Source organism: Penaeus japonicus, unplaced genomic scaffold (assembly GCF_977035675.1).
Source record: "Penaeus japonicus unplaced genomic scaffold, GWHDUDI00000001_assembly GWHDUDI00000011, whole genome shotgun sequence".
NCBI classification, from domain to species: Eukaryota; Metazoa; Arthropoda; class Malacostraca; order Decapoda; family Penaeidae; genus Penaeus; species Penaeus japonicus.
Window position 1 is genome coordinate 33,030,159 of NW_028234413.1, and position 15,000 is coordinate 33,045,158.

The window sequence follows — 15,000 nt, forward strand, 5'->3', positions numbered from 1 at the left end:
TTGTGTTTACAGGTCTCTTCAGTATTTTTATTTTTCATTGCCAGATTTGTGACAGGTTTATAGATTGTTGGCCAGTGCCTTTATCTTTAATTATGGTAAGGAAGGAGACACTCTGTCTGCCAGGATGATACTGTGATACTATGTAAAGTATGTTACTATTCATGGAAAAGGATGAATAACTTCAACCTGCATATCACAAATCATTCTGTTTGCCCCATTGGGACCCAATGATTATTATGTTATGTAATATTGACTCAAGCTGCTAGTTGCTCATTTAACCCTATGACGACGGTGCGTCACACCCGTGTGACACAGCCAAACTCCCGATGCCGGGGCGTCAAGCCAGTGTGACGATTTCAATGCAATATTGCAATCGCCCGGCATTGGGGTCTTCGCGTAGCGAGTGCCCCGTTGGGAAAGGGTTAAGAGTATGTATATATCAAAACAAAATACTTGCAGAGGGAATATGGAAATAATTATGCAAATTTTATAGAGCCTTAAAGGAAATTCTTCTCAAGCCACTAATCAGAAACATGTTAGTATTTATCTTAGAACGGCCCCAGAACAGCCCATTTCAGTGAAATAATAGTACAACATTTTGGTCTGGAAACCTTGTACCTGACAAAGCTTTGTGCATTTGTCCAGAAACATTCTGAAGTTAAGGATGATGTGCTAACCGATTGACATTGAGAGTATATTTTTACCTACATTGCCCACTGTGGTTTTGTCTTATGATTTTTTACACATAGATGACTCCATAAGGGTTTAGTCACCATTAATGAATTAGTAGGCCTACCCCTCACATGTTTACTCTATTGATTAGATTTTCTGAGAAAAATTGTTCATTACTGTCATTATTGTTGCTAATGTTATAGTATTAAAGATGATGATAGTAATTATAATAGTGCAAAAATCATTAGCAATGATAAAGATAGTAATATATGTATATATATATATTTTTTTTTCAGAATAATTAAAGAATGTAAACAGGTGAGGACAGGTCAGCCTATTCATTGACCTCTTGGTAATATAAAGATGAGTTGCTATAAACTTGCCCTTTCTTGCCCTTTGGCCATTGGAATGGTAGTTCACCCAGGTGCTTCTTGTTTTGAACAGTATTAAGCTTGTTAAGAAATTTACTTATTTTTAAAATATTTTATTTTATTTACTTTGTGTTTCTCTTTTGGCATTGATATGGTTGAGGTTGTCTTGATTTCTGCATTTGTGTGAGGGTGCCAAAAGTTCGTTATTTTCCTTTATAAGAGACATATGTAATACACAGAAGCCAAGTATGCTGGTATTTTCAGATGGATTACTTCTTCTCAAGATGCTTTTGAATTTGAGTATAAAGAAGAGCATGGAAATATTGCGTTATTACGGAAACGCGTGGATCATCATCACTGCAATTTGCTTTGCTTTGTTAAATTTTGTTTTCCTTCTGCGGTATCTGTTGTAAGACGGTCAATTTAAAGAAATATCTTGAATACTGAATTATATGTTATATGGTTCTCTGGCTGTTAGGAATTCACCAGCCTTTACAAAACAACGGAGGAAAAGTTGAGGTTTGTTTTATCATTCTAATGATGTGAAGTTAGCCCCTACAACTTTTCATTAATTTTTAAAATAGAATCGAGGAAACTTATTGTTAGCTTTGATACATATTGATGTGCCATAATGAAAAAAAAATCTATATTCAAATGTTTGATTATCCTGGACAATATCAGTTGCTAAGACCTGTTTTTTTTACTTTTTGCCCTTGCAGGTTATGGATCTTAAAGGATTTACAACAGTTGATGAAGTTGGAGGGGAAGATTCACAAGTAAGAGAAAACAGTACATCACCAGATTCTTTCAAGCCAGCTACAGCAGCAGAGGAAATTGATTATATAAATAAAATTTTGGCAGACATTGAAGAAAAGACTGGGGATAGTGATACTGATGTTAATGGTGTGCAAGAGGATATTTTATGTAGTGTACCAGAATTGGACTCAGAACCAGCAGAGCAACAGCCCACATATGATGTTTTGACTCAAGCTAGGGAGTTGAACGATGTCACCAGAGGCAAAGAGATTGCGTCTGTACATGGACTTAGCGCTGAACCTATTGTATCATCAACTGAGCTTTGTAAAGGAGAACTTGATTCTACTCAGAATCAAACTCTTGAGGGGACTGATCATGATGAGGGCACATGTCAGACGCTGACACATGGCCGAACAGAACCAAAGGAAAAGAAAAAAGTAAATGACAGACCACCAAACCTCTGAAAAAACCTCATGAGATAGACCTCTAAAAACAGAAGACCACCTCAGAGCTAAGCCCAATTATTGAAGACACTACCTCACTTGCAATAAATACTGATAATGGGGATGTAAACAAGCTTGAGTCAAGACATCACTTGGTGGAAGACCTTTCAACTCATTGTGTTTCAGGTGAGAAAGAACTGAAGGAGAATGAACAAGAAGCTCATAACAGCATTGTTCTTGGAAACATTGGTGATCTTTTGGCAGACTCCAGAGAACCTGCAGTTGATCCCAGTTTATTAGAATCAGACAAAGAAGAGAAAGATGGACTGCAATCAAATGAACAGCAGATAGGTGTCTTGATTAAAAGTGAACCAGTGGATGCACCTGAAGAAGAGTTTGACTTTGGGAATGCACTTTTTGATCCTGCAGAAGAATTTCATGTCAAGAGAGAGGTGAAAGAGGAACCTTGTGACTCCCTTGCTGATGAGATACCTCTGGATGTGTCATGTCAAAGAAATCTCTTTGATGGAATAGATTCTGTCAAAATAGAACCTGTCTCTGAAGACCCTTGTTTAGTAATCCCAAGTGTACATTTTCTTGTGGAGGATAAGATTTATAACCGTGAGCAAGTTACAGCAGCTTTTTTGATGTCTCAGTCATCCCTTGCATCTGTGGTAGACATGAACATGTTTACAGATGTTGGAAGAAGTGTGTTAATAGTAAAGACAAGACCATTAGAAGAACTTATTAAAAATCCATCCTTAATACCTCTAGAGGATGCAGATATTCTCAAAAAATTTATTTCAGATAATGATAAAAATTTATATGACAATAAGAATCGCTCATGTCTAAAGTTGCCAAAGGCTAAGCCAACTGCAACAAAGAAGAAAGTAAAAAGAGGGCCTAAGAGTCGTGTGTCAACTAAACGACAGAAGAAAAATGCAGGTAAAAATGGTATTACAAATTGTGCTTCTCAAAAGAGGCCATCATTTGTAAAGGAGGAGTGTGAACCCTTGATACTTGAGACTACTAATTGCAAGTTGAAGCCAAGTGAGATTTCTTCTACGCAATTAGATGCATCTGTGAATAGTAGGTTATTGTTGACTCCAAAACATGAATCAGATGGCCATGATTCTGAGAGTGAATACATACACTTAGGCAGCTCTACATCACCAAAGAAAAACAAAGACAAAAGGAAACAAAAATCACCATCTAAATTAAGTTTGAATAAAGATGTTTTTACATTTAGGAAAACTGAAAATGTTCTTAGATCTGATACAGTATTGTCTAGCTCTGTTGATTGTAAGCCTTGTTATGTATCATTAGTAGATATAAGCAAAAATAAAGAATACCGGGCAATTGTAAGCAAATTTATGCATACAATAAAAACTGAGCAAGCAGCTGTTGAATTACCTGTAAAGATTGAAACTGTAGTGTTGAAATTGGAAGGAATTGAAGAGGAAGATTTTCAAACTAAAAAAGAAGTTGCTGAGAGGAAGGATTTTGAAACTGATAGTAAAGTATTCCAAAGTGACATAAAAAAGGATGAAGATAGCTCAAGCAGTGAGTCAAAAATTGATAGGAATGATAGTGCAGATAGTGTTGAGAGGTTGTCTTGTGTGTATGATGAGAGTTCAGACCTGCAGCTAAGTGAAAATAAACTAGGTAGGACTAAAGGGGAGGCAGAAGATGGAAATGATAGTGAGGAAGAAGCACTGATATTTGAAGTGGAACCAATAAGGGATGATAAAGAATGTCAGGAAGAGAATGGGAAAGATACAGTTTTTGAAAGATCTCCGGTTTGTATTGCTGAAAATTGTTTAGGGGAGGAAGAAGGGAGCAAACATTGTAAAGACAGACTAGAATCTAGAGGTGAGGGTGATAGTGCACAAAGAGTCAGGGACACTGAAACACAAAGTCATTGCAAAGAAAGATTACCTATAGGAGATAGTGAAATAAGCAATAAGAGGAGAAGTAAAAGTACTACAGCATCAGATTTAGAAGAAGAAAAATCTAAAGTTGAGACCGAGAATATTGTGGATGAGCCAGAGAAGGCTACAGATGAGACCGAGAATATTGTGGATGAGCCAGAGAAGGCTACAGATGAGACCGAGAATATTGTGGATGAGCCAGAGAAGGCTACAGATGAGACCGAGAATATTGTGGATGAGCCAGAGAAGGCTACAGATGAGACCGAGAATATTGTGGATGAGCCAGAGAAGGCTACAGATGAGACCGAGAATATTGTGGATGAGCCAGAGAAGGCTACAGATGAGACCGAGAATATTGTGGATGAGCCAGAGAAGGCTACAGATGAGACCGAGAATATTGTGGATGAGCCAGAGAAGGCTACAGATGAGACCGAGAATATTGTGGATGAGCCAGAGAAGGCTACAGATGAGACCGAGAATATTGTGGATGAGCCAGAGAAGGCTACAGATGAGACCGAGAATATTGTGGATGAGCCAGAGAAGGCTACAGATGAGACCGAGAATATTGTGGATGAGCCAGAGAAGGCTACAGATGAGACCGAGAATATTGTGGATGAGCCAGAGAAGGCTACAGATGAGACCGAGAATATTGTGGATGAGCCAGAGAAGGCTACAGATGAGACCGAGAATATTGTGGATGAGCCAGAGAAGGCTACAGATGAGACCGAGAATATTGTGGATGAGCCAGAGAAGGCTACAGATGAGACCGAGAATATTGTGGATGAGCCAGAGAAGGCTACAGATGAGACCGAGAATATTGTGGATGAGCCAGAGAAGGCTACAGATGAGACCGAGAATATTGTGGATGAGCCAGAGAAGGCTACAGATGAGACCGAGAATATTGTGGATGAGCCAGAGAAGGCTACAGATGAGACCGAGAATATTGTGGATGAGCCAGAGAAGGCTACAGATGAGACCGAGAATATTGTGGATGAGCCAGAGAAGGCTACAGATGAGACCGAGAATATTGTGGATGAGCCAGAGAAGGCTACAGATGAGACCGAGAATATTGTGGATGAGCCAGAGAAGGCTACAGATGAGACCGAGAATATTGTGGATGAGCCAGAGAAGGCTACAGATGAGACCGAGAATATTGTGGATGAGCCAGAGAAGGCTACAGATGAGACCGAGAATATTGTGGATGAGCCAGAGAAGGCTACAGATGAGACCGAGAATATTGTGGATGAGCCAGAGAAGGCTACAGATGAGACCGAGAATATTGTGGATGAGCCAGAGAAGGCTACAGATGAGACCGAGAATATTGTGGATGAGCCAGAGAAGGCTACAGATGAGACCGAGAATATTGTGGATGAGCCAGAGAAGGCTACAGATGAGACCGAGAATATTGTGGATGAGCCAGAGAAGGCTACAGATGAGACCGAGAATATTGTGGATGAGCCAGAGAAGGCTACAGATGAGACCGAGAATATTGTGGATGAGCCAGAGAAGGCTACAGATGAGACCGAGAATATTGTGGATGAGCCAGAGAAGGCTACAGATGAGACCGAGAATATTGTGGATGAGCCAGAGAAGGCTACAGATGAGACCGAGAATATTGTGGATGAGCCAGAGAAGGCTACAGATGAGACCGAGAATATTGTGGATGAGCCAGAGAAGGCTACAGATGAGACCGAGAATATTGTGGATGAGCCAGAGAAGGCTACAGATGAGACCGAGAATATTGTGGATGAGCCAGAGAAGGCTACAGATGAGACCGAGAATATTGTGGATGAGCCAGAGAAAGTTACAGATAAGACAGATATGATTTTAGATGAGGCAGAGAATGCTACAGATGAGACGGAGAATATTATGGATGAGCCAGAGAAGGCTACAGATGAGACCGAGAATATTGTGGATGAGCCAGAGAGAGCCAGAGATGAGGTAAATAGTTTGAGGAGTGAAACAAAGAATGTGGAACCAAATGTAAATAAGGCATATGAAATAGACCCTGGTGAAAATTCTGAAAGTAAAGTAGACAAGAGCATCTCTAATGAATCTTCAAAGGATGGTGACTCTGAAATGCCCCCACTATTGCCACCTCCACTACCACCCACAGAGTTGATAGCTCTTGCTCCCCAAAACATGCAACAGGGCAATGAATTTTTAGGTCATAAGTCAGAGAGCCTACAACTTATTGGTTCAAATAATGATAGGGTAACAGAGAAAGAAGAAAATTCCGACATGGACTTAGATTCAGATATGGAGCTTGCTACATCAGAATCTTCGGATGAAGAAAATAATGAAGAGTTAAATTTGCTAGCAAGATTTGGGGTTGATGTAAAGGAATTGCATGTAGACTCCTCGATGAAACACAAAAACATACAGCACAACCAAGAAGTTCCAGTTTGTGATAGTAGCTCTAGTCTTAGAAATATTGTTAATAAGTTAATGAATTGTGTCAGTAGTGATGCTGGAAATGCAAATACCAAGAGTGTTAGTGAGAATACCAGCTGCATAATTGATTTAGCAAGCAGTCCAGAAGTTGCAAAAACTGACAATAGTATAGGCACTGAAGGGAATGGCAGCCATAAAAGATCAGAAGATAGTGAACTTCTTGGTCTAACATCTCTTTTGAAAAAAGTTGCAAAAAGGATCCATCCCACTCCACCACCAAAGAGCTCTGATCAACATGTTAGTGAAGTTTTGCCTGCTGTTACTGAAAAAGAAAAGGAAAAAGTATCAAAATGGACCACAAAACAATTCCTTCCCCTAGAAGACCTGACTGACCCTAAGGAAAATTTGGACGAGCCAAGTGATTTAGAAGTGGTTTACACAAGAATCTCATTGCCATCCCTGAGGAGGGGCTCACAAGGGGTAAGTCTGAGTATCCTACTGTAGAAGACCTTTATTAATTTCTATTGATAGATACTGAAGAATCTGTGAAAACTCCCAACCTAAAAATTGGCTGCATTCTTTGATATTGGCATTATAGTTGACATGTAGATCTTAACATCTTTACAAAACAAAATAATTGCCCTGCAGAGGTCATGAGAAGCACAAGGCATGTAGCAAGGTTTATTTGCATTAACATATTCCACTTTAATAACCCAAGAAGTTTGGGTCCCCCCCTTGTACAGCTCCAAGAAGTCTCGGTGAGCCTTTCTGTATCCTTCTCTATGTCTTTTCAGGTCAGTTCATGGGGGAAGGTTAAATAAAGTGAGATGTCTTGAAGCAGAAAGTCTCACCGAAACGCTAAAATGTCATCGAAGCAACATTCACACTCTCGGCTCCAAGGAGATCCTCACAGCTCCCCAAGTGCCAATGAATGGCTTGACAGAACATCATCCCTTATCCCCATGAAGGGGTTCAGTCTCATTCGTGCTCATCTCTGCCTGCAAGATTACTGTCCAAGAATGTTTATTAAGCATTGCTGCTGTAGCTGATTCTTTTTTGGAGATGTAGATTTATTCCGTCAGTGTATCACATACCATGAAGAGATTTTATGTACATTTCCTGTGCTTTGCATGCCTTGTGTTTCCTTCATGATGACCTTTGTAGCTGCATTGTAGTGCAAGGAAAGTTCCTGCCAGACTTAATTGTAAGTGCCAGGTCTTTGCTTGAAGTATTTTATGGTATAATACCTTTTTTCTCTTTGATTCTAGGATGCCTTGCCAAGTTACTACCAACAGACTCCTTTGGGTCAAGTTGTGGTGGACAAGTATAAAGATATGCCTCTCTTGGGTGAGTTCAAGCATTTTGGTTCCTTTTTGTTAATTGATGGGTAGCCATTCTAGCTATCAATTTAAAACTATTGAGTTTTTATGTATATATATATATATTTTTTTTCAATGGAGCAAGTTTTAAGTTTTTATATTTATGCTAATGAATCTCAGGTAATTATTGTGTTTTTGTTTCCTTACCTTCATGTTATTTTTCGGCTCCAAACTCATATAGAAGAATGATTTCCAGTTGTATATCTAGGGTGTCATACCAAATGCCAATTATTATCATAGTGCTATTATACCATGTGTAGACTCAAACATTTTACAAGTCTAGAAAATAATAGAAAACACAGGACATCAGAAAATGCTCCTATTTTTTTTTTATTATATGTATAAAAAAAAAGATAAAAAAATGAGGGTTCATGATAAATCCAGCCCAGTTTATCAGAGGGTAGAGACAGAATTTGTATAGACAAATAAAAGTCTCCCTGAACCAACAACCCCTCTAAGACAATGCTCCTGCTTAACCCTCAAAGGCTGCAGAACTATCAGCATGTCTGTCCCTTTAGCTGCATTTAGGGTATGATTTTTCAAGTTTCACCGAGGCCAATTTTGGTCTTCAGTATTTCAAGAGCTTGAATTTATACACCAGAAATTATCTGTTTCATTGCTATATATCAAATACAGACTGCACAGTAGAGCAGGTTCCGTGCATGAATGGCCTCCAGGGGCATAGAGATATGGGGCTGATGTGATGGCTGTTACTTGAGGAAACTTGGTAAACATTACAAGCCTAAAACACTGTTTGGTGCATTGTGCTTGACTGTCATTTTTAAGTATATATTGTTTACTGCACAGTGCTTTGCTGACACACCTCAAACAGAAAAAAAATAAAAAAATAAAAACGAAAAGTCTACCTGACTTGAATTTTACAGAAAACATGCCAAAAATCCTGTGGGGTCTTTAATTCTTTCAGGCTGGCCACTTCTTCAGATGTGTGTGTTTTCTATTATTTTCTAGATTAAAGGTATAATATATTAGTATTTTTTATTTCATAGCTCTCTGATAGTAATTAGTATTTAGTTACAGAACTGACGAAATAGATAGCATGTAATTTCAACAATAGGAATAATGCAGTATGAGTGATCCCACCTTATGAAACAAAGAAGGATTGTTAGAACACAAAGAATGATTTGCACCTGAAACACACAGACAAACTTTTCATTTTCCAGAATTCTGATGGATTTAAGTAAACATGCTAATAGGACAGGACAGATATGATTATATGTATGCATTGATATGATAATACTTTATATTTATCATGTATTGCAGGCTTACAATATGTTTTGGAGGTGAGGAAGGGTGCTGATACAACATTAGACAAGTGTTTCTTTATCTGTGCACTATGTAGCAAGAAGATGTCTTCAGAAACTCTAGTGGCTCATATAAATAGTGTCCCACACAAGCTGAAGTTTTCTGTAAGTTTGAGCCTTTTTTGCTTATATATGTTTTTATTTCATTAAGTGAAAAAGGAATTTCATTGCATTAGGTTTTTTAAATCTAAAGTAGACTTTATATAAGAACATAAAGTGCTAGTAATATATTTGATTTATTGATATAGAATGTTTTTGTGTGTGTAAAGAATCGGATTGCAAATCTTGTACTTTTTTCTGAAATATTCTGTGCATATTTTGAACATTCAGAAGTTTGTGTAAGATTTTTATTAATACATTTTCTTTGTTTATGCTCCAGGAATCTCATTGTAAAGATGTGTTTGACATATATGGCAAGGTACAACTGAAGGAATGGACAGCAGCTTCAGTGAAAGAATTTTCAATGGCCTTGAAGAAGGTGTGGCATTTTTTCTCTTTTTACTTTTTTTGTATACATGTTTCTTTTTGAATGTGATAACTTGGAAGACTGAATTGTATTACTGATTAGCATTGATTCTTTTATCAGGTGGAAGAGAAGCATGGACGAAAAAGAATGGCTGTCACAACAGAGAGAGAGATGTCTTCTGTTCTCATGGCACTGAAGAAAAAGATTGCTGAGGTTGCTGCTTTAAGGTATTTATTTATTTTGTGTGTCTATTTGTTTATTTTTAAACTAAGAAAAAGGTAAGTTGCATGACCATATAGTGAGACTTTTGGTCATGTGGTTTTTGTTTACGTGTGTATTTTAGTTGTTTTTATTACTAGTGTTTTCTGCAATAGTATATTATTTTAAAACAGATCTTTTGTTTAGTTTATGTTGTCCTGCTCTTCTCTCCTACTGTTCACTTCTCTTTTTCATACTCACTCTCTTTCTTCTTCTTGTTATCTCTTTCAATTCCTCACCTTATCTTGCCTCTGATGGTTTTATTATTGGTGCACTGTCATGCCAGTACAAATCCCATTTTGTCATTCATTGTTCTTATATGTGCTCTGTTTGTTCAAGTTCTTTCTAATAAAGTAGCTGTACAATATTTTGACTCTCACATAACTGATTTTGAAAGTAAGTTGCACTGATATTCCCTTAACTTACAGCAGAGTTAACCAGGAAAAGCCTGTTGAGATGGTGAAAGAAGCACCTAAATCTCAGAGTCTCCCTTCAGTGCCCCAGGAAATTCCCCTACCCCCATCAGGAGCAGGTGTTAACTTGTCCAGCATTCCTATCCCAACAAATCCAGGTAAGATATATCAAAATTTAATGAAGGATTGAAGTGTATCAGTTTAAAAGGAAAAAGAAAATTAAGTTCATCAGGTAAAGTGGATAAAGTAGATTTGGGAATAAGGACTGGTACCAAATAAGAACATTGAAGCTATTGAAGCAGAGCACTTGAGAATTATAGATTTTCTTTTATACGATTTCAACCTCTGCTTAGTATGAATCTTCACTTTATTTTGCATTTATTTATGGTTCTTAAGTATTTAGAAGCTACTTTATTATCATCTTTGGATGATAATAAAGAGGCATCAAGTCTTACACATTGTGTGACTAATTGCAAAGTGCTCTATGATTCCTGTATTTAGGGTTTTTCTCAAAGCCTTTTGTTGTAAAGCTAAAAAAAGATAATTCTACATCTAATGAATTATGCATGTGAGTTTTACTCCCTGCAATAGGATTAGATCCTTGACAATAAAGTTGAATTACCTTTAAAGTCACCATCTGTGAAATATGTGTTTGGTTGTAAGCCTAGTCACGCCTTGGCTAACATTTATGTAATGCTGCTCCTGCCTGCTACATAACAAGTGTGCGCAGTGACATAGTACGAGATATCTCCCTGTGTGGTGCTGTGCTGTGCCTGTTTCAATGGGGTGATAACAGGAGGTTTTTGTATTTGTTTACATTTTTTCCACAAGTGAACAAAATTGTGTCTTTACAATGGAACTCCTTTAACCCATTCACGCCGGGGCGGAATTTCGCCTACTCCCGATAACGCCGGGAAGATTTCAAGCGCGCAACCGTTCGTGCCGGGGTGTTTTCCCGCTGCGCGCGGTCGCTCTGACGCTCGCAGAGCGTTTTTCACCCGCCCTATCCTTATGGTTTGCGTGATTGCGTCTAAAGTGTAATCATGTGTAGAAAGTAGTGCTATGTTCAGAGGATGTATATCAGTCGAAAAAGATGTTATAGCACTGTTTTTTTAGTGTTATTCTATTGAACTTTTTCCATATTCTTTACTCCTATGTTGTAATACCAATGGGAAGTGGAAGCATTCTTCTAGTGAGGTAACAAACATAGTTTTTTTTTTCAATTTTTTTTTTCTTCCTAAAAGAAAAGAAAGAGAATATGAACAACCATACATGTGCATACAAGTGAATGCAAGTAACAGCAATGTTTTTTCAAGTGTCATTTTCTTTTAGTGGGGCAACAAAAAGATGTTATATATTTTTTTTTTTTTTTTTTTTTTTTATTCCTCGGCCAATTACAATTGATTTTACGATAGTCTTTCGACTCAGATCATCATATTCAACAAATCAGAAACAGAAATCACCATGCCGTAATCAAGATTATGTATGTACCTGAGACGTCATTCATATTACGTTATATCCCATTTTCTACTATTTAGAAGGATAAACTAAAGTAGCTAAGACAAATCAAGTATGAAAATCGAATTGTACTAAGAATAATCTATCATTCTAATGCGGACGTTTCAGCACGTCGCTACTGGCCTCCCGGCGCGCGGGCCGAAAATGTAGCACGTGCCAGGACGTCACCCGGGTCCGGGGCTTTTTTCGACCACGTGTCAGCACGTCAACCGGCGCGAATGGGTTAATATTGTGCATATATAACAATCTAAAACATGTTTTGAGGGAGAGATCAGGATGTGATAGATATCAAAATATTTACATGATGTGATATTACGTCACCCATTGCCAATGGGTTAAAGGAAGGGTAAATTTAATGATATTGACCCAAAAACTAATTACATCCTAGATTAGCATGTGTGTGTCTGTCTCATGTACACATGCGAACATGCACCCCCATCTATTGAGACCAAGATTTTTTGGGTACTGAAATGGGGTACTTGAAAAAATTATACAGTAGAAACTGTTCGGTATTAACCCTATGATGACGGTGCGTCACACTTGTGTGACACAGCCAAACTCCCGATGCCGGGGCGTCATGCGATTGTGACGATTACAATTCAATATTGCAATCGCCCGGCATAGGGGACTTCGCGTATCGAGTGCCCCATCGGGAAAGGGTTAATTTGGACAAAAGAACACATTTTTAAAATTTTAGGCCAATGTACAGTGTTACTTTGAAGAAAAGTTAAGCCACAGTAATTATTCTTGATGGAAATCATATATAAAATTGTGTTCATTATTCTTCCACTTCAAACCTTATAATTTATCTAAATCTTACAATAATTGCTAGTAGTTTAGCCAGTTAAATGTAAACATAAATATTCATCTTTCTGTTCTGTTTGATTTTTTTCATTAGTAACGAGAATGTGATGGTGTTCAAATTTGTTTTTGTCATAATGAAAACTCATTTATTCCCCATAGTCATCTTCCTCGTGATTTTTCTTTTCTGGAAGTGTATGCCTTTCCTAATCTTGGACTATAGTATGGCTCATATCCACTTTACTTGGAGACTCTACATAGGAATCCCTTAGATGAGCATTTCCCAACCTGGGGTGCTGAAATCAATTTTAGGGGGTTCTAGGAAGCAACTCATACATACGTTGGTGTATGTGTGATTGATTATCCGGCTGTTTATTGAGTTTGTCCATGCCATTTTCTGTATTTCAAATTGAGAAACTAATTGTCCACAAGCAATAATGAAAATCATTGATATTTTTATGATTGGTTACCCAGCTCTGTATATTTTCCATGCTATTTTCTTTTTCTTGGACATGTTGCACACATGAAATAAACCCTGTGTCTGGAGTTCCATATGGCTCTAAAAAGTCTCCGACTGGATGGCCAATCAGGCAGAAGTATCCCCCATCTTTAATGGGTTAATGGCTAAAAGTCAAATTTATCCATTCACTCACCCCTTTTGGAAGATCCCTATATTACCATAGTTATAATAGAGTGCTGTATTAACCAATTATATGTATTTTGAATGAAAAGTGAATTAATATTTGCAAGTCATTAAACCTCAACAACTCTAGTCAGCAGGAATTTCTTACTTGTAGTGAGCACTTTATTTGTGATTGTTTTTTCTTATGTTTTGCTATCTTTATTCCTATTATACTTCTTAACCCAATGCCGACGGGCCTGGCGAGAGCTGGCAACCCCCCTACTTCAGGCCTCAGTAATATCGCCTAGGTTGTGACACCGGTTATTGTGATGCGACACGCAGCCTACCAGATGGAAAATGAGCCAGACTTGCTGCGCTTTTGATTGCATGTGTGATTTTTTTGTATTTTGCGTAATGCGTGATTTGAATGAAAGATGATATTGAGGTGTCTTTGTGAGGTACAATACAAGCTTTATCAATGTTGTAATGCTTCTAAGTCTGAAGCTTCCCCCCCTCCTTGACCTGAGCAGGATGGACGGTAGAGAGCATCGTAACGACGTTATGGTCACTCCACTGTAGAGCTTCTATAGTCCACATCACCCCACTTTTTCACGGTGAGGTCACGGGGCATCCACTTACATTCGTCTGTCTGGACTGGAGTATGTGGAAAAGAGATGGGGAAGTGTACCAATTGTCTTCAAAGACAGTGTACCCTTTCCCCATGCTACCACTCATCTCCAACAAGTCCAGAACTGCCTTTGTCGAGGCCAGCACAGTGCTCTTATCCAGGCCCATGTAAATGCGGAAACACGAAGTGTATCCGCTGGACGGGCCAGTACTGGCCGACAACTTGTACATCTTCAAACTAAACCTAGCCCACTTGTTTTTGTTGAAGTTGACAAATCTTAGTTGCCTGTGAAACTTCCACAAAGACTCGTCAGTGGCAATGTTTCCACAGACAGTCCTCGGGAACCTCTTCCCCATCCTCCAGATGTGAGAAATGAAGGTGGGTAGTGAGGTGGTTGAACCGATCCTGGGACATTGTCTGGGGAAAAAGCTCAACACGAACGGTTGGGTGATGGGACCAGAACTCCCAGTAACAGGGAAGTTTGTGGAATCCCATAGTCACCTGTAGACCAAAGTATGCCATCAGCTCCTCCTTGGACATGGGAGTCCACTTCCTCATGTGAGGGGAGACAGGAGGAGAGATACCTGCATACCTAGAAGCAGACAAAAAGCAAACATCAGTAACACAATTCCAAATTTGATAAACGGCTTATGTGTATAAAGACTATAATAATATAGGACAGAATAACAGTGAAAAATTATAAACTCACCTATTGGTCTTGCGGATGATGTGCTGAAGGAGATCGTCTGTAAAAAAACACTGGCTGCTGGTTGCATCCAGGTCTTCCTTGACCCCAGGAGAACCAACAAACCCAAACCTTTTTGGGACGTTATCCTTCTTTCGCCAAACGAAATTAGGAGTCCCAGGTTCGTTCCTCCGCCACACTTTGGTGGCGAAGGTAAACAAAGGCTCATCATTGTCAAGGGTTGTGTCCGCCTGGCTGACATAGTCCAGCTCGTCCTCCGAGCTTGGACTATTATCATTGTCCTCCTCTGCCCTGCAAGGAATGTATTTGTCACAGCTACT

The 15,000-nt window shown here is 38.7% G+C and overlaps 1 protein-coding gene across 1 annotated transcript in view; it reads left to right on the forward strand.

The window, feature by feature from the left end:
• LOC122257270 (uncharacterized) overlaps positions 1 to 15,000 on the forward strand; it is a 32,821-nt gene that overhangs the window by 11,152 nt on the left and 6,669 nt on the right. Inside the window, exons 2-8 of the mRNA XM_086541439.1 lie at positions 1,763 to 2,208; positions 2,301 to 7,047; positions 7,836 to 7,914; positions 9,228 to 9,373; positions 9,648 to 9,746; positions 9,855 to 9,961; positions 10,421 to 10,563. Coding sequence (XP_086397565.1) covers positions 1,766 to 2,208; positions 2,301 to 7,047; positions 7,836 to 7,914; positions 9,228 to 9,373; positions 9,648 to 9,746; positions 9,855 to 9,961; positions 10,421 to 10,563 — 5,764 coding nt within the window. The 5' untranslated portion in view covers positions 1,763 to 1,765. The remainder of the gene's footprint in view (positions 1 to 1,762; positions 2,209 to 2,300; positions 7,048 to 7,835; positions 7,915 to 9,227; positions 9,374 to 9,647; positions 9,747 to 9,854; positions 9,962 to 10,420; positions 10,564 to 15,000) is intronic.